The sequence below is a fragment of the Arachis stenosperma genome, chromosome 4 (genome assembly GCF_014773155.1).
Source record: "Arachis stenosperma cultivar V10309 chromosome 4, arast.V10309.gnm1.PFL2, whole genome shotgun sequence".
Classification (NCBI taxonomy): domain Eukaryota; kingdom Viridiplantae; phylum Streptophyta; class Magnoliopsida; order Fabales; family Fabaceae; genus Arachis; species Arachis stenosperma.
Window position 1 is genome coordinate 7164668 of NC_080380.1, and position 27102 is coordinate 7191769.

Genomic DNA, 27102 nt, shown 5'->3' on the forward strand with positions numbered 1-27102 from the left:
TATATTTTAATATTGTAATTTTTTATTTTTTTAAAATTGTAGAAGTACACAAATCGGAGGGTCTGATTTCTGTATTCCAAATTTTTTATTTTTTTAACACAAATTGGATCATTCGATTTCTGTACTTCTATAAATTGGACGGTCCGATTTGTATATTTCTAAAAATCGGACGGTCCGATTTTTGTACCTCTAATAAATCAGACAGTCCGTTTTCTACTTTTCTAGTCAAATGATTCCACATTTGAGTATAACACCCCAACAATCCACATTTTAAAAAAACACAACTACCACTCCAATATTAAAAATAAAAAATTCGCATTTAATTATGAGAACAGTATAAGAAAAGATATAAAAATAAGACACAAATAATAAAAATACAAAAATTAATATTTTTATATTTTGTTTAATAATAAATTAAATTGTATTTACTATTTTTTATTATATAATATACAAAAATATTAAAAAATTGTCATAATTTATTATTTTTGTTAATTATTTTTAATTATCAACTTAATTTGTTTAGTTTAATAATTTAGTAACATATTTTAATTTATATTTTTAAATATTAATAATTAATTTATGATAAAAAATAAATAAATTTTGATGACTTTTAATAATTTTTTTATAATATATATTTACATTATTATTTAAATGTGTTTTTGACTTTTTTCCTTGTATTAAGAAAAAATATTTGACTCTTGCATTTGTTACTTTAAAATCTTATGTGTGTCTATACTTTTATATATAATAGGTAAATTTTCTTTTCAAAATGTCTTTCATCATATATAATTTATAAAAGTAATATTTTCTTAATTAATATGTACAGCGTATATCCTCTATAAATAGCCGAAATGCGTATTCACCATTTTCTTTATAACGTGCAGAGATAGTAAGGGTAGAATGGTAGATAATTAGATATATAACGAATTTTAATGGGGTTTTACTTTTTATTTTATTCTTATTACAAATTATTATTGTATTAATACAAAAAAAAAATTCTTGTCCAGCTTTAGAAAAAGAAAAAATAAATTGAGGAGATATATGGTTGAGATTTGTTGCTGAGGACATTCGTTTCTAGGATCGCAAGTTGCTCAAAATTCCAATGCAGGGTTGATATGGTTCCTTTCTTTTACAATTCTAAAAGATAGGGGTGCGGCTCGGTTCGGTTCGGTTTTGGACCGAAAACTAACCGAACCGACCTGATCGGTTCTTCAAAGAGATCAATTGTTTGGTTGGCTGCAGTTTGAGCAACCGAACCGAACCGAATCGAACCAATAGCGGTTTGGTTCGGTCGGTTTTTTCGGTTTTTTTACACCTACTTATCTGAATTTAAAATGCCATAAAATAAAATTTAAAACCTTCAATAAACTAGAAAAACAAGAATTTATCACATCCAAATCCAATACAAATTCAACTTAATTAAACATAAAACAAAGACAATTAAAAATGTTTAGCAAAATAACAAGGTTAAAGGGTAAATGTGAAAACAAGGTTTCTTAACCAATATTTCGGTTCGGTTCGATTCGGTTCGGTTTTTACTGAGCCAACCGAAAACCGAACCAAACCGATCGGTTTAATTCGAAAAAAACAAAAAAAAACCGATTTTTCGGTTTTTCTTTCGGTTGTTGTAAATTTCGGTTCGATTTTACGGTAAAATTCAGTCCGGTTCGATAACTTACACCCCTACTAAAAGACATTGCATATTTGCATTATATTTTAACATTGAGATTCTTCCCACTATAATCAATTCATCCCAATTAATTAACCAACGTGAGATATTAGGATTTACCTTCAAAATTTGGTTATACTATTTGAGAATAAATTATTTATTTTTCTAAGGAATAAAACAAAAAATAGAAATGACTTATTAATTTGAAAATTGTTATATTAAATTTCATTACTTGTTATATCAAAATCTTTCATGTTTTTTTTTTATAGGATTTAGTTTAAATTTTTGTGTGCGTGCACCGTTCAACGTGCTATAAGCAAGGTTCTGAAAACCGAACCGGTCATCGAACCGCTCTAGCTACTGGTTCACTGGTTTATAGATTCAACCGGTTCAACCGTAATTGAACCGAAAAAACCGTTTTATAATAAAATAATAAATAAAATATAAATAAACACATTAAAATATAATTATAATCTAATATAAATCTTGAAATATCATCCAAATTAAAAGTATTACATAAACCAAAATATAACACCCTGGTATTTTCAGAAGACTCAAAACAAAAATATTAGTGTAACACCCCAAGAATGAACAAACACATAAGCATACAACAACATGAAGTTAAATAGCAGAAAAAGCTGACTCTTACTCACTCAAATCAGAAAATTAGTTGCAGAATTTCAATTTCAATTCAAGAGAAATAAACAAACAAAACCTACCTATCAATTAGTTGCAGAATTTCAATTTCAATTTCAATTATTCAGTTGAAAAATCAGTTGAAACAAGCAAACAATTATTCAATCAATTATTCAATCACTATATCAGTTCACACTTCACAGTTCACATAAAAACAATTATTCAATCACTATATCACTATATCAGTTCACAGTTGAATGACTTGAATCAGAGTTCACAAACTTCACTATATCAATAAACCACATATCAGATATCACTATAAAAGAGACAATGGTTGCAAAAGGGGACAGAGACACCGACAGACAGAGACAAAGACACCGAGAGAAGCAAGTATGTATACTTCAAAAAACCCCTCATGTAAACAATGGAAACAATGTTTATTCACGATGAGTTGCTTGCAAGAAATTAAAATGTGCATATACACAGATAGAGTAGGTAGAAAGAGATGTAGAGAGTAGACTAAGAGTTTAATTTGGTGATTAAACTGCAGAATTCAACAAAGTAACAAGACCTCTTCTGCAATTAAGCTCACAATCTAAACTCATATCTAACAAATAGCTCAAAACTTCAGGCCATCAACACACACCAATACAGGCAACAAAGATCAAACAAATCATCAAATTGCTGTGTGTAATAGTAACAATGCATGTTGCAATTGCTCAGATACATTCTTTTAACTTTGACAAAAACTTCATTCAACTCAAGAGAGGGATAATAAATATTGAATCTTCCTCAGCAAATCCAAATCAGCCATAAATTTTTAGCAAAAAAAAGTTGTAAATATTTAAACTATGTACAGAAATACTAGCTTACAACACAGCATCAGAACAAAATGAAACAGGAATTCAGCAAAAATCCTTACTGCACAAGCAAGCAACATGAATCCACACAAATGCTCCTAACTGAATCCAGTGATTAGGCTCAAATTAAAACAAGACTCAGCATCAACAGGCAGGACAAGGCAGCAATAAATCAGTATGCAGCAGCATCAATCAAGCCAAATTGGCACAGGAGCAAACCATACGGCACAAACAAAGCAAGAAAAACCAATAGAACAGCAACACTTTCAGTCATCATCATTATTCAAAACAAACCTAAATCCACTATCCAGCTCAGATTCGCTAACCACCTTATCAACTAACATGCATTTCTAACTAACTAAGCTAATCAAAATTAACTAGCTATAGCAACAAAATGAATAGAACAGGGGAAGGGCAGAGACCTGGAAGACAGAGAAGAAGCAGAGATGGGGGAAGAGAGAGTGAGAGTGAGGTGGTGGGAGACAGCGAAGGCACCTTCTCAGTTCTCCACGGCTGTTGCGGTGGCTCGACAGCGGTGGCTCGACCCGTGTGAGAGTGAGGCGTTCTCACTTCTCAGTTCTCGATGGCTCTAGGTGGCGCGACGGCGGTGTCTCGACGGCGAGTCCTCGACCCGTGTGACGCGGTGACGCTAGTAACTTCAATGAAGCAAGCTTGCTCGAAGAAGAATCATCAACAATGGGAACCACTGAAGCAGAGAGAGCAGCGAAGCCAATTAGGGATCTCAGTCTCAGCCTTGGGAGTTTTCGTGATTTAGGATTCAGGCGTTCTGTCTCTCACAGTGGTGGCCGGTGGGTCGTGGCCTCGTGACCTCGTCGGTGTTATGCTGTGGGAGTGGTAGTGTGGGAGTGGGACGCTGGAGGCTGGAGGCTGGAGTGAAGGCGAAGCACGAAGTGACGAAGGAGAAAAGGGAATTAGGGTTCCCACATTGCAAAACGACGACGTTTTGCTGCCAGCTTAAAAAACCGGCCGGGTCCCGGTTCGGTTCGACCGACCGATAACCGGCCGATTCGTCGGTTTAATGTCGATTATCAAATTCTGCGGTTTTCTTTGTTGACCGAACCGCTTCAGTGTCCGGTTCACGGTTCGACCGGTTCGACCGGCCGGTTCGAACCGGTTTTCAGAACATTGGCTATAAGCATTATTTTAAAGAGGAGTGTTAGCGCTGTAAGTTTTATGATTTGTAGACATTAATTAGTTATCATTAATATTTTTAAAGGTGTAAGATTCTGTTCAATAGTATAACTTGTGAGATTGTTTATTTTTCTATTATTAGTTAAATATTGACCAAATTTTGATAAAACCACTGTTCCTAGACTTTTTCTATTCTAAATCTTTATACTTGATAGCATAAAGTTTAAATAAGGGCAAAACACTAAAATAAGCCAAGGAGAGGAAATTTTTACGCAAATCCGCCAAACCAAAATCTAGTTCATGAATCAACCAATACATATTTATATGTAGTTCGAATTAACTAGATTCGAACTTGATCTACACATAATTCGAATCATCTTGCTTCGAATTATACACAAAACTCACACACACATTAATTCGAATCAACCTGATTCGAATTACACACATACAATAATTCGAATCAAGTTGATTCGAATTACACCCTAATTATTAAAAAAAATAATAAATTTATTAAAAAATTTATTAAAAAAATAATAATTTAAAATTAAAAAATATATATTTTATTTCATGCATTAAAAAAAAGCTAACAAACTTTTTAATTACAAGACTTCTTTAAAATATTAATGAGCTATCAATTTGAATTCCATACGATACTCTTTTGTCCATTTTTAATAGCTCATGAATATTTTTTAATAAAATTTTTTAAATTATATGATGAGATATTATATGATTCGAATTACGCATGGGAAGTTCAATCACTCTGATTCGAATTATATGGTGAGCAATTCGAATTCTATACAATACTCTTCTGGCCATTCTTGAGAGCTCATGAATATTTTTTAATAAATTTATTTGAGTTATACCACAAAAAAATATTTTATTATATGCAAAATAATTTAAAAAATGGCTTAAAAATATTAGGAGTACTATAAAAATTTATAATGTTCTAATGACTTAGGTAAATATATGCATGTATATAAATTTTAAATAAAATACTCTACATAGTCAATAATAATTTAAAATTAAAGAAAATATTTTATTCCATCCAAAATAATTAAAAAATATATTTTATTCTATATAAAATAATTTAAAAAATGGCTTAAAAAATGTTATGAGTATTATAAAAGTTTGTAATATTCCAGTGATTTAGGTAAATACATGATAAAAATATATTTTCTTTAATTTTTAAATTATTATCGAGTATGTAGAGTATTTTTTTAATGTCCTAAGTCATTACAAATTCTTATAGTACTCCTAACATCTTTTAAGCCATTTTTTAAATTATTTTGCATAGAATAAAATATTTTTTTGTGGTATAATTAAAATAAATTTATTAAAAAATATTCATGAGCTATCAAGAATGGGCAGAAGAGTATTATATAGAATTCGAATTGCTCACCATATAATTCGAATCAGAGTGATTGAACTTCCCATGCGTAATTCGATTCATGTAATATCTCATCATATAATTTAAAAAAATTTATTAAAAAATATTCATGAACTATTAAAAATGGAGAAAGGAGTATCGTATGAAATTCAAATTGATAGCTCATTAATATTTTAAAGAAATCTTGTAATTAAATATTTTGTTAGCTTTTTTTTAATGCATGAAATAAAATATATATTTTTAATTTTAAATTATTATTTTTTTTAATAAATTTTTTAATAAATTATTTTTTTTAATAATTAGGGTGTAATTCGAATCAACCTGATTCGAATTATTGTATATTTGTAATTCGAATCAGGTTGATTCGAATTAGTGTGTGTGTGAGTTTTGTGTATAATTCGAATCAACATGATTCGAATTATGTGTAGATCGAGTTCGAATCTAGTTGATTCGAACTACATATAAACATGCATTGGTTGATTCATGAACCAAATTTTGGTTTGGCGGATTTGCGTAAAAATTTTCTCTCCTTGGCTTATTTTAGTATTTTGCCCTTTAAATAATATTTGTAGTTTTGTACACCCGCGAAATTAATATCTTTTTTCATTAAAAAAAATATCTCAAAGCAATTTATTTCATTATATTTGTTAAGAAAATATATAAGTGATAATATATTTTGCAAATTCAAAGTTTAGTATTACTTCAATATAAAAAGAAAAACCAGTATTACTAAGTTTTTTTTTCAGAAGAAAAGTTAAAATCCATATTTGCTAAATAAAACTATTATTCTTTAAACTCTTAAAATATTGGAAATATTTGATTTTTTTTTAGTTTATATAATATTAAAAAAATTTAAGAATATTTTAGATAATTGGTAATTATTGGAAGCAACGAAGTTTTGGGAATCCAAAATGGAAGAAGCGATAAGAACAAGGAAGAATTTTGGGCACAATATAAATACGCTTCAGAAATACTACTATATTGCACATGGAGATTTAATGGTCCAAAGTTTTATAATTAAATTACATGAATAATAGCACGGAATTGAAGCCAATTTAGGAAATTTCCCATTCTATGCTCTCAAGGTAAACCCTCAAATCTGTAAGTAAAACATGTTTGGCAATTGTTAATTATTAGAGGGAAAAAAACCATTCAAACAGACATATATAAAAAAGATACTTATAATTTGTCTAATTCTTTTATCTATCAAAATATATTGAAGAGAATAAAGCAAGAATAAGAACACAGTACAATTGTTTTCTAATTTTATCTTTATCCCTATTATGTGCAATAATTTTGTATTTTCTATAATGAATCACATGTTAAGCACAACCTTAACCACCTTTGAAGTAACAGAAGACACATACATAATAACAATCAATTTTCAAATTGTAGCAGAAAGTGACAACGCAAAAAACAAAATAGTCTAAGATTTTCAAAATGATTTTAATATATTCAGTGTTTAGTATATTTAGAAATGCTACATTATATGTTTTGGAGCTGAAGATTAATTAATTCGAAGATTGAAAAGCATAAGTTCAATTCTGAAAAGTGGCTCTTTATTCTAAGATGCTCTGCTTTTCAGTTGGTCTAAAATCAAAAGTCAAAATGCTTCATTCCAACTAATTGTGGCTTCTGCAATATCTCAGTTCACTGGTTTTAATATAACTCTCAAAGAACGTTACCCCTTTAAAAATGCGATAAATTATTGTTAGTGTAGATTTTATGTAGGAATCACAACTCAGCAGCTTTAAAGTAGATATTTAACTAATAATCAAATCCTAATTATAACTGATTTCAATTTGTCAAAGTTCTTCAGTTGCATGACGAACATAGCTATTTAGGTTGTAAAGTTTTTAAACGAATACAAAATATATTAGTTATGTCACAATTTTAGTTATGTACATGCACATTTTGTCATAAAGTAAAATAATTATCAAAAGTCATTGAATTATAGTTCGAATGACATATTTTTTTTATACTCACTTAAAAGGTCATGAGTTCGAATCTTCCTATTTTTTGTAAAAATAAAAAAATAATTACCAAAAGCATATTTAAAAAAAGTATATCAATTATAAAATAAAAAAATATTACATTTAATTTAAAATCTTAAGATAATAAATTTACGAATCTTTCATTTTATATATGATTTACTTTTCTTATGTTATTTTTGATGTATGACTAATTTCTTCTCTCTCAACAAAATGATGCGTATCTTGTTAATATTTTGGGGTCCATAGAAAAAGCCATGAATTGCTTCCTTGAGTTGTTGTTTTGTTGGGCCTGAAGCTTACTTACTATGTGGTCCAAACAAGTTTTATACCCAGACAAAAAAAAAGTTTCATACAACCAACCCGTTTGAATCATAGGTTATAATCTCACTATCCAAAAACAGGAAAGAGAAACAAAAACTCCAGTCCAAAAGAAGAAAGAAAGTGAAAGAAACCCAGTCCCAAAAAAAAAAAAAAAAAGAAAAGGAAAAACAGCAATTATTTGTTTTCCTAATTTTAGTTGGCCACTCGGCCATTATTACGCTTTGTCTAACTCTCAACATAAAACTAATGTATTGAATAATGGAATTTCCCTTAAATTAATCATTTTATATTACTAATTTACTATATCAAAAGATTACACACTATGAAACTCATTCCATTATTAATTAGTATTCTTTTGAAATTTTATTTTTCGACAATAAATATTCACTTAGTAAATTAATCTAACATTTTTACTTTTTCAGGTACTTCTACATTAATGAATACAAGAGAATAAAAGGTTTGGTTGAGGGTTTCTATAAAAAATTAAAAATAAAATTATTTTATTAGAAAGATAAAATTTTCAATAATAATAAATGTTTATAAATTAACTTCATCAAAAAAAACCTTCCCATTTTTTTGAGTTTACAAATCTTTCTCTTTTTAGTTTTTAATAAGAGTCCTAAAAATAGAATTTATCAAATAAAAATACTACGGATATATTAAAAATTTATCAATCATCAAATCAATCATTTTATATATATATATATATATATATATATATCCAAATTTTTATAACAACTAAATTTAACTAAGTTGGTTTAAATTTAACAAAAACTAATTTAATTAGTGAAAGTGTATAAACACACTCTAACTTTCAGCGGCATCTTGCACTTCCTTATCTTTTTCGTATTTTTTTTCTTTTTCATTTTCTTTCTCTACATGCAATTACTGTATTTTTTTTCTTTTTTCTCTTCATCTTTCTGGTGATTTTTTACAGTATTATATATGTCTTCTTTTTTTATTTTATTTTTTTAATTTTTTTAATTTTTTAAAAAGGTAAAAAAGAAGAAGATGATGATAATGAAAAAAGAGATGATGAGGAGTTTTGAATTATGCAAAATTTATTAGAAAATAACACCAAAATATCTTAATAATAATACCGAAACTTTTTAATTTTGATACCAAAATTGAACTACAAAAATATAGTTTTTTTAATGCTGCATTTTTTTTGCTTCTTATGATGATGATGGTGATGATAATAATGATGATGATGATGATAAAGAGAAGGAGTAGTAGTTTTGAATTGTTATTCTGAATTTTTTAGGAGTATTACTTTTCATATTAGACTTGAATAAACATGTATTACAATCTTATTTAATCGAAGGAATGTAACAAATAAATTGCATATTAAAGATCACAAGATAGTATCGAATTTACTTGAATGAACATGTTTATACTATATTGCAATCTTATTTGGTTGAATGAATATAGTTTTATACTTATTGGATTGAATTCTTGATAGAAACAAAAAATACCGAAATTTTTTATTTTGATATCAAAATGTTGCTACAAAAACTAAAAATGTCTTAATTTTGACACCAAAATTTTACTACAAACACATAAATGTCTTCTTAGTGTTTTTTTATGCTTCAATGAGAGATTCTTTTTTTCCTCTACTTACTAACTAAAGATAATGAGAAAAAATATTCTAATTTAGTGTTCTAATCTTTCTAAGTAATCATATGATGATCAAGATAACTAAGAATAAGAGGAGGAGGAGGAGTTGTTGTTGTTTTGAATTGTTATTTTTATTTTTTTAGGAGTATTCCTTCTCATACTAGACTTGAATGAACATGTATTACAATATTATTTAATTGAATGAATGTAAAAAGTAAATTGTATTTTAAAAGATCACAAGATATCTAACATTGAAATTACTCGAATGAATATGTTTTTACTATATTAAAATCTTATTTAGTTGAATGAATTTAGGTTTACATTTATTGGATTGAATTTTTGTAAGAAATAAAATATCAAAATTTCTTAATTTTGATATCGAAATGTTGCTATAAAAATAGAAATTTCTTCTTTAATACTGCATTTTTATTTTTTATTCTTTTTTTTTTTGTTCTTCTTACTTCTTTTAAAAGCATTGTTTCTCAAATAGACTTTAATACACACTTATTGGATTGAAATCTCACATGTGTAAAAATTTGAAAGAAAGTAAAGGAAAAAAAAATACTGTAATTTATGAACGGCATTTATGATGATGATGATGATGATGATGATGATGATGATGATGATGATGATGATGATGATGGAGGAGAAAGAAAAAAAAAGAAGAAAAATAAATTCAAATAAGAAAAAAAGGAGGAGAAGGAAGTACTGATGGTGGCGATCACGACGATAACAAAAGAGAAATATGAGAAAAAGGAGGAGAATACGAAGAGGCAATAGCAACAACAATGTATGAAAAGAAGAAGCGCGTGAACAAAAAATACATTATAATAATTTAGTTAGATTTAATTAAATAAATGACTTGGACATAGAGTTTTTCTGATATTGATTTACATAATTTTTTTAACTAAATAATAAACAGAGAGAATAACTAAATATATTATAAAAATAATTAAATCTCATATCAATATAATAATCAAATTTATTTATAATATTATAATAAAAAATATGAAATATTAAATATATATACTTTTATAGAATTTAATTTTGTGTATTGTAAAAAATTTTACATAATCGTATAATCGTAATCATTCTTTTAGATGATTATTCACACAATTAATATAAAAAATAGTTATTTTTATTGATGTGATATTATTTAATTAAATATATATAATTATTTTATATTAATAAAATATCAAAATTAAATTTATTTTTATATACAATAATTAGTTGATGATTAATTTTTAGTAAACATGTAACATAATTGACAAATAAAATTCTGAAAACAGTTAAAATTAAACAGCCTGATGCAATTAATGAATATATATATATATATATATATATATATATATATATAACTTTTTACAGTTTTATATATAAAAGAGTAGAATTAATATTGCTTAGCTTAAAATAATAGAAAAATATTATATGTATTATTATATACGTTGTGTGCAATGAAAAATAATCTACTAAAAAATTATACAGTAAAAATATACACTTAATAATGTACTAAAAAATAATAAAAATATAATTTTCCACATGATAGTAAGAAGAAAAAAAAAAAGAGAAATGGAAGATAGGCATGTTTAAAAGCAAAGAGAGCGTGGGAGGGAATATAGACGATTATTGACAGTGTGAGCGTGTCATCATGTGAAGTGAAGGTATCATCCATCAACATTTTCCTCACTATATTTCGTAACTACCATTCTTCCATCTTCAGCTACGCGCAAATTAAACTCATCATATATATACTCTTCACTTTCTCCCCTTTCGCTCGACGGAAAATGAGTCGGGGAATGTCTGGTGCTCTTCTTCTTCTTGCTTTTGTTGTGGTTGCAACCAGCAAATGGCGTGTGGTGGCGGAGCTGCACCATGTCGTTGGTGGTGATCGTGGCTGGGATCCCGATTCTGACCTCCTTTCATGGTCTAATCACGGGGTCTTTAGGGTCGGAGACCAAATCTGTAAGCTTCTATTTATTTCTTCTTCTTCTATTTCTTTACATTATTTTTTTTGCTTTCTATATTTAACACTATTAAATACGATGAATACACATATGCAGTTATCTTATTTGAAATTGATAGTTAAGAGATGTTAAATAATAATTTAATCAAGTATATTAAATCATTTAATTATTTTTAATTAATAATTTTTTGTAAATACAAATATATAAAAAAATTTATTATTAAATATTTGTTGAGTTTATATACCATGGATAACTCGACCTCACACTCTCTCTAATAATAAAATATTTATAATCTGTATAATTTCTCATATATATGTCAGTCCCTTATTTGTAAAAAAAAAAAGGCATATTAAAAGTTAAAACATGACATAAAAGTTTTCCATTGTTGGATTTGGTTGGATGTTCATAGACACCTCTTTTAATGTCTAAGTATCTAAACAACTCTTCTAAGGAAAGAAAATAACTGAGAAAAAATGTGATACTTTTACTTGCTTGTTTAAAAATCTCTTTTGTATTATTACCTGTGGGTATTGCCCTTGATTTTGTTCTTTTTCATTATGGTTTTGATGATTCTCAATCTGTTCGAAGCTTCCTATTCGTTTGTCATATGGCTTGGGACCTGGAGACACTGGGACCTCTACTTTGTGTCTTTTAACTTATATCAGAAAGAATGAGAAAAAATTAAAAATGATCTTATACTTATAAAAATGACTAGTCTTAATTGAATACATTAATATGGTTAAATTTTTTGTGGGTACGTGGCACGTGCCAAAATGGGCAGGGTTCACATACTCTGTGGCGCAGGGACTAATAGCTGAGGTGGAAAGTGTTAGAAAATAAAAGAACAAGGCACTCACACACTCACGAAGAATATAAAATAAAGAGGAATGTATATATTAAATGTATTTGTATGTTGTTATTTTGAAATGATTGTTACATATATATATTTATATCTTTTTTTGACATCTAAATTTAATACATTCTAATAAATAAATGGTTTAAATTAAAACTAAATATAAATAATTTATTCAAACTGTGGTTTCTATTTATTCTTGAATTCTAACCATCAAGTTTATTTTTAACATCCTCCCTTAAACTTGATAATTTTTTTTGACTCCAATCATAATCCTTAACTTTTGAAAAGCATCATATTTCAGAGGTTTTGTGAAAATGTCAGCAACTTGATCAAGTGGTTTCACATACTCAACCTCCACATGCATGTTCTCAATACATTGTCGAATGAAATGATACTTTGTTTTTATATGCTTGCTTCTGTCGTGAAACACTGAATTTTTTGCTATGGCAATCGCTGACTTATTGTCCATCATGATCTTGGTGGATTCAGCTTACTCAAAATGAAGTTCCTTCAGTAGTATCTTTAGCCAAATTGCATGACATGCACAGACAGTGGCAGTAACATATTCAGCTTCACAAGTTAAAAGAGTGACTATAGGTTGTTTCTTTGAATATCAAGAAATTGCATTATTTCCTAAAAAGAAAACAAAGCCAGTAGTACTCTTCCTGTCGTCAATATCCCCAGCATAATCACTATCACAATAGCCCATTAATTTGAATTCATCTGAAGCTGAATAAAACATGCCATACTCAAGAGTGCCTCTAAGATAGCGAAGAATTCTCTTGGCTGCCTTCATGTGGGTTTCTGTTGGATTTTCCATGTAACGACTAACTAACCCAACTGAAAATAAAATGTCAGGTCTGGTACAGGTCAAATACCTTAAACTCCCAACGAGACTTTTGAATAATGTTTGATCAACTTTTCTTACTCCTTCTTCCTCTTTGGAAAGTTTGACTCCACACTCCATAGGTGTATTGGTAGGATTGCAGTTTAGCATGTTGAGTTTCTTCAATAGCTCTCTTGCATAAGCCTCTTGTGAGATGAAAATTCCATCCTCCATTTGTTTCACTTCAATTCTCAGATAATAAGACATTAGTCCTATATCACTCATCTCAAATTCTTGAGCCATTACTTTCTTAAATTCTTCAAACATTATTTGATTGATTCCTGTGAATATAAGGTCATTCACATAGACACAAACAAATAACAAATTTTCTCTTTCCTCTTTTACATAGAGTGCATATTCATGAATGCACATAGTGAAACCATTATCTTAAAAATACGTATCAAGATGATCATTCCAAGTTCTTGGATCTTGCTTTAGTCCATATAAGGCCATTTTAAGCCTTAACACTTTATTTTTGCAACCCTCAACAACAAAATCCAAAGGTTGTTCAATATAAACTTCTTCCAGAAGATTACCGTTTAGAAAAGCATACTTCACATCCATTTGGTGGATTTTCCAGTTGTTCTGTGCTGCAAGTGACAACAATAGCCTTATCGTCTCCAAGCGAGCAACTGGAGCAAACACCTCATCATAATCTATTCCTTGCTTCTGCTTGTACCCTTTTGCAACGAGTCTTGCCTTATATCTTTTTACATCTCCTTTAGAGTTCTTCTTAACTCTGTAAACCCATTTGACTCCAATAGCCTGATGACCACTTGGAAGTGATGCAAGTTCCCAAGTGTTGTTCTTCTCAATTACTTGAATTTCTTTCTCCATAGCTCATATCCATTTCTCATATTTGACAGATTCTTTAAAACTTAAAGGCTCATCATTGGAGAGTAAACACAATAAATTTTCATCCTCTAACATTTCTGTTTGCTTATAGAGATCAGTGAGACTTCGATATCTGTGAGGGCCTTCGCTTGAACTAGAGGATGGAGATGACGATGATAATGCTAGTGGGGTTAATGCTGGTGTTGAAGGATCGATTTCGCCTTACACTTCTTGCATCGGGGCTTCTTTTTCCTCAAAGTAAGGCAGAAAATCATAAGTGACTTCATTTTTTGTACTCCAGTCTCACTTTGCATTTTCTTCAAACTCAACATCTCTGCTTATTATTACTTTATTATTTATGGGATTGAAGAATTTGTAGCCTTTAGTATTCTCTTTATAACCAATAAATACAAGCTTTTGGCTCCTATCATCAAGCTTCGATCTTTCTTGCTCAGGAATTTGGACATATGCAATAGATCCAAATACCCTTAAATGTGATACATTAGGCTTTAAACCACTCCATGCTTCTTGAGGTGTTATATTTCTCAAACTCTTGGTATGTGAGCGGTTTGAGAGATAAATTGCACATGCAACTGTTTCTTCCCATAACTCTTTTGGTAATGACTTACTTTTTAACATCGTTCTTGCCATATTTAAAATTGTCCTATTCTTTCTTTCAGCAACTCCATTTTGTTGAGGCCATCTAGAAACAGTTAAGGGACGTCGAATACCATGATTTTCACAAAACATCTTGAATTCATTTGAAGTGAATTCTCCACCTCTGTCAGTTCTGAGAGCTTTTATCTCATAGCCACCTTCTTTTTCAACGAGGGCTTTAAACTTCTTGAATGCTTCAAATGCTTCACTCTTTTGCTTCAAGAAATAAACCCATATTTTTCTTGAATAATCATCAATAAAAAGCAAAAAATAGGCGCTCTTACCAAGTGACAAAGGCTTGATAGGTCCACAAACATCTGCGTGAATAAGCTGAAGTGGCTTGGTAGCTCTTGATTTGGACTGCTTTGGAAAACTCTTTCTTGAATGTTTTCCAAGTAAACAAGCTTCACATAACTGATGAGGATGATCAATTGTTGGAATTTCTTTTACCATCTTCTTTGTTCATAATTCTTTGAGTCCACCAAAATTTAAATGTCCATATCTCATATGCCAAATCCATGGTGGATCTTCAATACATGACTTCAAACATATAGCTCCACCGCTTCTCATGTTTAACAAGAACATACGATTTCTTGTCATAGAAACCTTAGCAATAAGATTTTCATTTTTATCTCTAAGCCAAAGATAGCGATCTTCCATGACTATCTTGCAACCATTCTTCATAAGTTGTCCAATACTTCTTCATCTTTGGGATGTAATAAACATTGGAAAGAACCTTATGACTTCCATTCTTCAGCTTGAATAGAATCGTCCCTTTGCCATCTATCTCTACTTTTGATTCATCACCAAAACGCACGTGTCCTTTTACGTTGGTGTCGAGTGCTACAAATTTACTCCTATCACCTGTCATATGGTTGCTAGCTCCATTGTCAAGATACCATGTACTATCTTCAAAATTTTGATCTTCTTTGAGCGTAAGGAATAATGTTGGTTCTTCAATATCTTCACTATGCACAACAAGTTTATTTTCTTCTTCTTTGGATGTCTAACACTCCCAAGAATAATGTCCATTCTTTTCACATGAATATCATTCAACGTGTCTTTTGTCAACTGTTCTTCCTCTTCTACGACCTCGAACAAAATTTTGATTTCTTTTCTCTTGAGAATAATTTTTCTCATCTCTTCCTCTTTCGTAACCACATCCTCGTCCTAGTCCATGGCCTCGACCTCGTCCTTGTTTTCCACTTTCGTTGGTTTCTCCTCTACCATTCCACGAAAGTTTTGCCTGCAACACATACTCCACGCGTTCTTGCTTGTCTTTATCCATTCTTTCTTCATGGGCCCGTAAGGAACCATTCAACCAATCAATGGACATCGTATCCAAGTCTTTGGACTCCTCAATGGCTACCACCACATGGTAAAATTTTGAGTTGAGAGAACGAAGGATTTTCTCAACAACACGAACATCTTCTAATTTTTCTCCAAGCCTTTTCATTTGGTGCACTACCGTCAAAATTTTGGTGAAATAATCCGAAATGGATTCAGTCTCCATCATTAGAGACTCAAACTCCGCCCTTAGAGTTTGAAGACGAACCTTCTTCACCTTTTCAACTCCTATGACGGAATTTTGAAGAGTATCCCAAGCTTTCTTTGCGTTGGTTATATCAGCAATCTTCTCAAACATATCATCATCCAAGCCTTGATGAATGATAGTAAGTGCACATTGATCTTTCTTTCTTTTATTTTCTAATTCTTCCTTCTGAGCTTCTGTTAGTTTCTCCACATTTTCTGGTTCTACATAACCTTTCTCAACCATCTCCCACACTCCTTGAGCATCGAGAATTGCTTTCATTCGAGCTGCCCAATTGTCATAGTTGAGCTTAGATAATTGTGGGTATTGAAAAGATAAAGTAGTTGCTTTTGACAAAAACATTTTATAAGTGGCTCTGATACCACTTTGTTGGAAAATAAAAAACAAGGCACACACACTCACGAAGAATATAAAATGAAGAGGAATATATGTATTGAATGTATTTATATGTTGTTATTTTGAAATGATTGTTACATATGTATTTATATTTTTCTTTGACATTTAAATTTAATACATCCTAATAAACAAATGATTTAAATTAAAACTAAATATAGATAATTTATTCAAACTGTGGTTTCTATTCATTCTTAAATTCTAACCATCAAATTTATTTTTAATAGAAAGCAGAGAAGAATATGAAGCATGTGATGTGAGGAACCCTATCAGGATATACAACGAGGGACTCCATACCGTACCACTTGAGAGGGAAGGGATCAGGTACTTCGCCAGCACAGACCCTCAAAACTGCAAGACTGGTCTTAAGCTACACCTTCATGTTCTTCCCAAGGATCATGATCATCATGATAATGCACCCCCAGTCAGCAAAATAGTTGAGGCTGTTGCACCCTCTACCCCTTCTTCTGCTTATTCTCTCTCTTATCATTATTGTCCTGGAACAATTCTTGCGCTTGTGCTTATGTTCTTTGTCACCATGCTCCTTGCTTAGCTTCTTCATGCATGGTACAAGCAAGCACATATATTTACATGTATGAGAGGAGAACAATAATACAGAATATTTTCAGATCTTTCCTCTTATGTATCTATTTTTTTTTAAAAAAGGAACATATTATTGTTGTATGAATGATTAAATTGGTTACCTGTGCTTACAGAATTTCTGTGTGTTCTCTAATTTGTGAATTTTACGAAGTCCGCTGATTCTGTTTGTTCTACTTTTGTTTCAAATAGTAAATATTATGTAAAAAAAAAATACAAATGCTTTTCTCATTTTATAATGAATTTAACTTTGATACATTTGCAACATAAAAAAATTTTAAACTGTTGACCAATTAAAAGTTGGTGTGACGAGAAAGGGAATTATATATCCGTTGTTATTTTGGCGCTAATACTCCTAAACCTAAAGAATGCAGACTTCGGATTCGAAAACCCAATGGAATTATATAGCAGAATAAGGCAGTCCAGTGAGTAAATAATTTCTGATTTTTTCTTTGTCCCTATTTTGCTAGCAAATTCTCCTGCTTCATCAACTATATATGAAGAGAAGAATGGAAACCTGGAAAATGGGTATGGAGGCAATTCTAATAAAAAAAATTATGTTTTCTGATTTATTATTTTTTTAAAACTTCGTAGCAGTGCCTGGAGAGAACCCTTGTGCAGCGTGTGACAGTGAATGGTGCGTGTGCTTGTGTTATGACCAAAAATAGATTAGAAAAAACATAATTGATAGAAAACCAGTCATAATGATGTCCAAAATGTGAAGAATATGCAAGGCATATTAAGTATCAACTGTTCTTTTGTTTTCTATATGAAGCTGCATCATCAGTCGCAGCCAATTATTGGGATAAAACATTTACAGCCATCTCTCAGGACAACAGAACTGGATCCATTTTTTCCGTTTGAATGCTACATCATCAACCACATTCAATAGGTGGGGCAGTTGATTTTCACTTATCTCTCAGGATAACATAACTGGGTCTATTTGAAGTTGGATTTCTCTGTATTTTAGATATTCTTTTCAGGATCTCTGCAAATGCATCCTTATCCTGCACATAGAAGAGGCAGAAACCTTCAAAAACTGAACCGGGGAGAATACCAACAGTCCAATATAACTTCACAGATGTATTATAGGAATAATCAAGCAAATATATCAGTTTAAAACGAGGTTAAAGGCATATTAGCAGAAGCAGAGCTTACCTCTTTACATCTTAGTCTTGCCTTAAATTTAGCTACAAGATCCTGTGTGGTCACTCGAGTCTTTTGCTTAAACACAGCTCTGATTTCTTCTTCACTCACAGGTCCAGAAGCTGCAGTGGAAGTCCCAGCTTTTGACGATGATGATGATGGCGGTGGTGGGGCCGAACCTTTTGCAGATGCATTACTTTTAGAAGCAGTCCCGTGTACATCTTTACCGGATGACTTTTGTTCCTGAGTCAATAAGATAACAAAGAAAGTTCGATAGTAGTAATCCTAAGTTCCTCTTGTAATCCAAGAACCGGAAAAAAATATTTGACAATACATTTCAAAAATCCGGAAAAAAATATTTGACAAATATTAACTATTTTTTTATGTAATTTCCAATCCAAATCAACAAAGTGTGCTGTCAAACTCATATAAGTAAAATTTTGAATTGAAGTCCAAGTGTTAGTGGTTAGACATACTCTAACACAATTTGCCGAGAGAAAATCTTGCAACTTCATCTTCTCTTCAGCATTAAGAGCTCCAATGTCACGTGCTAATGTAGTCTGTGAAGGAACTTTGAATGTTGCTTGTAGGGCATGCACAAATCTTCGGAATTTCGGGCTTTCAACGAAGCGAAATGGTAGCTCTTCCCCAATAAACATTTCCACAAGTGCCCTTTGAGCCTCCTCTTGGTCAAATTTGGAAGCACTGGGTGAATTTAAAGCACCACGCTCATCTATAGTCAGTGTGGTCGTTGTTTTTCTTTTGTTCGAATCATTATTACGATTTTGCTTGCATCTTCTCAAATGATCACCCATTGAGCTGGTTCCATTCCAATATTGTATTAAGCTACCACAATATTTGCATTTAGCCTTCTTCTCGGTAGCATTCTCTACATCAAAATGATCCCAGACAGCTAACCGATCCTTACAAACACCTGACAGTGGAGAAGATGGTTGAGTGCTAGCGGACATCCCTGCTGCTTCAATATTACTGTTTTCAGTCATCTTGCTCTGCATATAAAACAAGGTGTACATAACTAAAAATTTGGTGCCAAACATGCTAAAATTAACACAAACTAATCCAAAGAAACAGCCGCCAATAAACTTCAGCATGATTCATAAACTAATCCATGTTCATATATCTCGCAAAGAAAAATACGGCCCAAAGATTATGAAATTAAAACTTCATATTAAGAATGATTTCAGCACAATTCATAAACTATACACAGCCCAAAGAGAGACAAACAACTGATTGTACCAACTTAGTGTCTTGCATTTTATGAAAATAACATTATATTTGCAAAGAGATATATGTACATGGCTTATGAGGCTATTTCACATAAACTTAAACAGTCTAAGCAAAAAATACTAAAATATTTTGCTAGCCATTCAAGTCAAGAGCCAATCTAGTTAGTAAGCTAGTTTTGCTCCATTCTACTATCATCACACAAATCATAAAGCCACTTGTACGTGGACCCCACCTCTCTAATACCCTGCCTTCTTGAATCCGTTTGCTAAGTGAAAACATAGAAACAAATAAAAAAAAGTGTTACAAATAACCAGGGCTAACGAAAAGCATAATAGTTAATACCCTCTGCAAAATTAATTCTGTTTTACAAACTGGCTACTAGGTTCGAAGAAAAATTTGGCATACTTACTAATTGATATTTACAATATTTTCCCAAAATATCCACAACTAGTAAAAGAAAGTGACTATTTTCTTGGATCGATGCAAAGCTTCTCTGGAAACAAATTCCTGAGCGTAAAATTCAAGCCAAAAGGGATCAAACTCTGAAGGAAATAGCTAAAATCCCAACTAGCTATTAACTCTGATATTAGAGAAATACTTATAAATGAAATTCGTAAAATCGAAGAATCATAGTCCTAAACTACAAGAAATAAGGTCAACAGAATTAACCGCCTCCACATTCTTTTCAACCCATCTTAACCAAGACACCCAACAGCCGTTGGATCTCTCCGAAAACATCATCGGACGGCACAAATTAGCAACCACATAAAAGTAAAACATTCCAGCCCAGTTTCTCATCAAAACAGCCCAGTTCCAGCAACAATTTCAGCAATTTTACAATAACGTAGTAAATTTTCACACAAGCAAACAATGTTCAAACTATGAAGGGTAGGATTGGTGGAAGCAATTCATTCCCTCTTAATAGAAAAAAATCACATTAAAGTATTCTAAAATCTAAAAGCATACAGAAAAAACAATGTCACTATCCATATTTAATCAGAGAAGAATGTAGCACATCAAGAAGGAAGCTTTCTAAATCACAAATCAATAGTTAGAGTAGTTTTGTTATAGCTAGTTATGCTTTAGAGTTTAAGTCACCATTTGAAGTGCTATTTGGTAAATTTTCAAGTAAACTGCAGACTTTTATATTCACAACTCCTACTTCAAATGAAAACACCACCAGATATGAATCTGTCCCCCACTACTATTTATGTTACATAATTGCTAATTTCAAGCAATAAGACTGTTATAGATGTAAGACATGAGATTTAGTTAAGTTCCCAAGCAATAAGACTATTATAGGTTCTAAGTGGATTTTGCTATCAAAAGAGACCGTTTAGGGATAACATTATACATTATACATTTGCTATCAAAAGGGACTGTTTAGGAGCATCACCATAGGGATAACATTATACATTTGCAGTATATATGCCATGTATGATTGCCTATGACATTTTATGATCTCAATGTAAAGACTCACAAATCATGGCTAATTTATAAAGCCAAAGAGATATTATGTTGGAAGACCAATACCACTCATGTTCATGGAAATGCAAGCCAAAAATACAGAATTCAATATAAAATATCATTAGCTTCCCATCTATAAAGTATGTAGCAAGATTCTTGGTATTGATACCAGGCCATAATGGGGCTACTTAGAGGCAATAATATACATTAAGAACCACTATTAAATCTTGAAACTAACAACAAAGAGTAGAAGCAAGCAATCACATCACAATATTACCAATTAATAGCTGCTTCATTACTCAAATAATGATGAGCAGAACAGAAGGATAACCAGAGATATCTACCTCAGCGGCACCCGAAGAGGATCCCAACCCTGCTGAGCAATCCCTGTGAGCATTAAAAAATTTGCATCAGTAAATAACTAAATATTTAGCATATCAATTTTAAACTTCAGGAAAAGTTAGATTCAGAAGCATCATTGTCGCATGTTCTTTTTCTGCCTGTTTCAAGATTCATAGCCACCTATGATTTTTAGAAAAAAAACAAACATGGTGATCTCAATTTCACTCAAGGGTGAACTGACTGTCCAACCCTCTTGAAAATGAATGAAAGTAGAATCCGAAAATTTACACGGGTAAGTCTTTCACACACAATAAGAATATTTTAGAAAACCAACACAACCCAGTGAACTCACTTTGTTGGAACTACAACTTTATAGTAAGAAGGAGGAGAAATGGGTGGTACTAACCGTGTGAGGCTGTGACCCATAGGCAAGAAGCACGAGCAGAGGCGAATGGAAGGCAAAAGAACCGGAAGCCCACACCTGTGACGGCGATCGGCGACGGTGAAGACGACGGCGGAGAAGACCAAAGGCAGAAGAAGAGAAACAGAGGTGAGGCCCGTTCAACGTTGAATCTTGAATGAGACAATAGGGTGCCGGTGCCAGTTGCTTGCTCCGGTGCCGGCTGCGGCGGAGACTACCCGGTCGAAGGAGAATAGGCGAAGGAGAAGAGGAACTGGATTTCAGAATTTGTGTGAGTTAAGGTAGAACTGGTTCCCGAATCAGAAATTCAGAATTAGGGTTTTTTTGAAATCTTAATTTGGATCTGAATTTAAAATCATTTGAATGGATCGGATTAAAAACTAAATTATAAAATAAATATAATTTGATTTGAATTTATTTTGGTTTAAAATTGATTTTTTTTTACGGGTCTGCTACACATACAAGCAAAAAGGCCCTACAAGTTTTATAAGTTTCCAACCCACATATCATTCACACGCGCACTCATCTCACTTTGAATGGAGCGTAAATTACACGCGTGCCACTCAAACGGTTTCTCTTCGCAAATAGCACTCCTTAATGGCGCACTCTTCCACTTCTCCAACCCGTTCAAAGAAAACACAAACCATCCATTTTCGAGCAACATTCCAAACTGCAGAGATAGCACTTGTCGCGAAGATTAGAACTCTCCATCAACACAACGTAGAATTCTCGATCAAGAATCTCAAGAAAAAACGAAGTTATAATACTCAAGGTACCTTATGTTACTATTTCACTCATATTCTATATTTTCCAGATTTCGAAAACGAAGAACTAGGTTTTACTGTTCTTCTACATTCTTCTAGATTTTACTGTTCTTGTTTTAAGTCTCATTTTACAGTTTTTAATATTCTACTTGTTCTACGTTTTACTGTTATTCTTGGTTCTAGGTTATAGTGTTCTTCTTAGTTGTTCTAGGTATTACTGTAGTTGTTTTTCTAGTTCTTCTGGTAATTGATTGTTTGGAATATAATGCGTAATTTGCTGGGTGTATATGGAGTAACTTGTTGGGTGTATATCACATACTTTGTTGGATGTATATTTCTGAACTGATATACTGTAATATATTCAACAGTTGCACTATTCTAATATTTGATTGTCCATGGGTGTATATTACTTGACCTTGTAATGTTGCTTGTCCTTGTATATTAATGCTTGTTTGAGTGATATCTGACTGATATCTATGGGTGTATCTGACTCATATCTATCGGTGTATCTTATTTATATCCTTGGTGTATCTTGCTGATATCTATGGGTGTATTTTTCTGAACTAATATAGTTGCACTGTTCTAATATTTGATTGTCCATGGGTGTATATTACTTGACCTTGTAATGTTGCTTGCCCTTGTATATTAATGCATGTTTGAGTGATATCTGACTGATATCTATGTGTGTATCTGACTCATATCTATGGACTATGGGTGTATCTTATTTATATCCTTGGGTGTATCTTGCTGATATCTATGGGTGTATTTTTCTGAACTGATATACTGTAATATATATTCAACAGTTTCACTGTTCTAATATTTGATTGTCCATGGGTGTATATTGCCTGACCTTGTAATGTTGCTTGCCCTTGTATATTAATGCATGTTTGAGTGATATCTGACTGATATCTATGGGTGTATCTGACTCATATCTATGGGTGTATCTTATTTATATCCTTGGATGTATCCTGCTGATATATATGAGTGTATTTTTTATTTCAGAAAAAATGGCAGCCAGAAACCAAGTTGGAAGAAATGTAAGTGTGCTTAGATGAAATAAATGTCAGCTAGGTAAATGTGTTTAAAAAGTAAATAACTCTGTATTACATTTCTCAATTAACATGGTTGATTAAACAGAATATTCTTTTTAACTGTAGGACGAGGTGGACCACTTTAGAGTGGAATATGCTTCCAGGATTCTATTCCATGACATGAATTTAGACAAAGCTGAAGCTATTAGGAAAAGTAATGCAATAAGACTGTCCAAGCCATCCTCGTTTTTATTGAGTCCATATTGTCAGATAGATTCTGAGGATATTGACACTGTTTAATGTAAATGTTATATAGTCCTGTAACAAATTGAACACATACTGTAAAAAATTTTCAATTATAGTTCTGTTTATTGTAAAATTTCTTTCAATAATTAAAATCTCTCTGCTGTATTCAAAATGTATGAATTACAGGTACTATAATATGAAGGAAAAAATCAAACCAAATATACATCCATAACTTGCCATTTTTTACACCCAAAGAACGTTGAATATACACCAAAAAATCTATCTCCCTGATGCTTTATCCCTAAAACCCTAAACACGAAACACTTAAAACCTAAACCCTAACCCGTACCCCGCAAACCATAAAACCATAAACCCTAATACCCAAAACCCTTAAACCATTGTAAAAAAATAAACAGTATTTTATAACATAGAGATCCTTTGCGTGCTTCTCATCCTTGTCTAAAAGTGGTGATCCAGATAGATTGGAACCCATATATGACGGTCTTCATAGAGATCTGCAGAATACACCCGAAGAAAATTAAATTTACACCTCTGCTGCAGATTTTAAACAAACATTACCTAAAAGCTACTTGTTGTCCACAAGACCAAAATTCAGCAGAAATTCATTCCAATTCCTATCAAATGAGTCTTTACTATGAGAATTCCAAACAACTTCGCTCATTTCTTGTTCAATTTCTGCATGTCCCTTGTACCCGTTTAATTTGCTTGGAATCTTCTTCATGAAGTGCCAAATACACCAACGGTGAATTGTTGTTGGCATACAGGCCTCTAAAGCCCTTTTCATTGATGCGCATTGATCGGCGAAAAATCCTTTCGGAGCATTTTCTCCCATGCAACGAAGCCAACATTGAAATAACCATTTGAATGATTCAATTTCTTTATTTTTCATCAAAGAGCATCCAAGAAGTGTTGACTGACCGTGGTGATTCACCCCGACAAAAAAACCACAAACCAAATTATACCTGAAACAAATTACCATAGTGCAGAATGGAAAATCATTACGTACACCCAACAAATGCTTTGTATACACCCAAAAAACACCCAATATACACCTCTGTGGCAGATTCATAAAACACATTAATTTAGAATCATAAAAAGGGACAGTTTATTACCTGTTTGTATTGTATGTGGTGTCAAATGAAATAACATCTCCGAAATACTAGTTCTTGTAAAATTTTCTAGCATCTTCAAGGGTGGTAAAGGTCATTCCAACCTTCGGAATAAACTGGTCATCAACAACAGAGAGTGGCTGCAGAATACACCATGTCAAAAACTATAAATACACCCAATCATTGGTAATATAATACACCCGAACGGCACCAACTCAACCAAAATGACAATAAAAGCCATAAGCTGTAAATACACAGGCTGCAGAATACACCATGATGAAAACTAAAAATACACCCAATCATGTCTCATATAATACACCCGAACGACAACAACTCAGCTAAAATAACAGAAAAAGCCATAAATGTAAATACACCCACACTACCAAAACAAATACACCCAAAGAAAGCTCTGATCTACACCCGAGCGTCTGCTATAAATTCCAGATAATCAATCAAATACATTACATTCAATCCACAGATTTATGTTGACGCGTTAGTCTCACAGTCAATGTTCACGAATTATTCAGCTACACAATGCTATACAAATTACTGCAACAAAATTCAGAGTAAACGTATGTAAATCAAACCTCAGAAACTTCGTTAGATTCAAATTCATAATCCACTTCCCCCTGATTCAGCTGAGAATCTGAGGTTGAATCATTCATTATCTTCAAAACGAATCCAAACTTTGATTTCAGTAAACAAAAATCGATAGAAAACGAAGCTAGAGTTAGAAAGAGAGAAGAACAAGAAGAAGAACGAACGAGAAGAAGAACGAAGAAGAAAACAAATCTAGAAATAAAGAGAGAAGAACGAGAAGAAGAAGAACGAGAAAAAGAAGAACGATAAGGAGAACGAAGAAGGAAACAAATCTTTTAAATTTGGTAGTTACATATACGCGGGATCTTTATATAGCGCGTGTATTGGACGTAGGGCATGCAGCGCGTTTTGTGGGTTTATTGCTTAATGAACTTGTAAAGCATACAAGCCCTAATGGCTTGTATGTAGAGCTTTTCTGTTTTTTTTTTAATGATTTGGTTTAAATTTGGTTTAAAATCTAAAATTTTGATTTTTTTTTTGTCCATTCCTAGACATATATTTTTCTTTTAATCTTAGTTTCGGCACCAGATTCAGTGGTCCCAGATCGTTTGGACCATTAAATAATCCCATAACAAAACATATTTTTTAAATTTTTTTAATAACTGCTAAATAGTTCTTTTTTAAATTTAATTACAAATTAATCTCATATACTTTATTTAATTATAAAAACTATTTTTTATTTTATAAATAATTATCTTATCATAAATCTATCATGTTTATTAACAATCAGGAACAAAAACAATAACGAATTAGATCTTCCATTGATGCTAATAATTTTTTTTTGCCATTCCAATCAATTAAAAGATTATATTTGATCCGTGACGTTCGTGATGAACCATAAAATCATGTTTGATTGAAAATCAATCGATTGGATTACAGTTTACCACTAAACAATCGATTAAAAATTGTAAGGAATCGATTGGTCATATTAACCAATCGATTGAACGATGAGTTAAATGTGAATTTTGTATAATTCAATCGATTGTTTAGAATTTTCAATCGATTGAATGCTTCAAAACAACCTGAGGTCTCACAATTCAATCGATTGCTTTTGTTACTCAATCGATTGAATTCACCAAAACAATATGGATTTGACAAATTCAATCAATTGAAGTGTGCTACCCAATCTATTGAAATGTGTACTATGCCTATTTCAATCTTGTTATCGTTTTTAGAAATTATCTTGTTATTCATCTATCTTATCTTTAAAATTCTATCTTCAACTTTTGCGATTTTATTTTGATTTAGATACTCTAATCTTATCTTTTCCTTAATATTAACATTATAAATTGGTGAATAATCCATCACCAATTATTCAATCCCACCATT

At 31.4% G+C, this 27102-nt stretch overlaps 2 protein-coding genes across 4 annotated transcripts; one reads left to right on the forward strand and one right to left on the reverse strand.

The window, feature by feature from the left end:
- The first annotated feature begins 11286 nt into the window (after window positions 1–11286).
- LOC130973198 (mavicyanin-like) lies at window positions 11287–17439 on the forward strand. 2 transcript variants are annotated; one of them, XM_057897636.1, is made up of 3 exons: window positions 11287–11598; window positions 12382–12426; window positions 17006–17439. In XM_057897636.1, the coding sequence occupies exons 1-3, from the start codon at window positions 11421–11423 to the stop codon at window positions 17329–17331; spliced, it is 549 nt and encodes a 182-aa protein (XP_057753619.1). In that variant the 5' UTR covers window positions 11287–11420; the 3' UTR covers window positions 17332–17439. The 2 variants fall into 2 exon arrangements, 1 of the variants encoding a protein (XP_057753619.1); XR_009084049.1 differs by lacking the exon at window positions 12382–12426 and having other exon boundaries at window positions 17006–17040.
- A 604-nt stretch (window positions 17440–18043) lies between these two features.
- LOC130973028 (zinc finger BED domain-containing protein RICESLEEPER 4-like) lies at window positions 18044–22329 on the reverse strand. Of its 2 annotated transcripts, XM_057897392.1 has the most exons (5): window positions 21988–22329; window positions 21584–21626; window positions 19001–19534; window positions 18537–18767; window positions 18044–18385 (listed from the first exon to the last, which is right to left on the reverse strand). In XM_057897392.1, the coding sequence occupies exons 1-5, from the start codon at window positions 22005–22007 to the stop codon at window positions 18287–18289; spliced, it is 927 nt and encodes a 308-aa protein (XP_057753375.1). In that variant the 5' UTR covers window positions 22008–22329; the 3' UTR covers window positions 18044–18286. The 2 variants fall into 2 exon arrangements, with proteins under 2 accessions (XP_057753375.1, XP_057753376.1); XM_057897393.1 differs by lacking the exons at window positions 21584–21626; window positions 21988–22329 and adding an exon at window positions 21517–21537.
- Between the last annotated feature and the right edge of the window lie 4773 nt (window positions 22330–27102).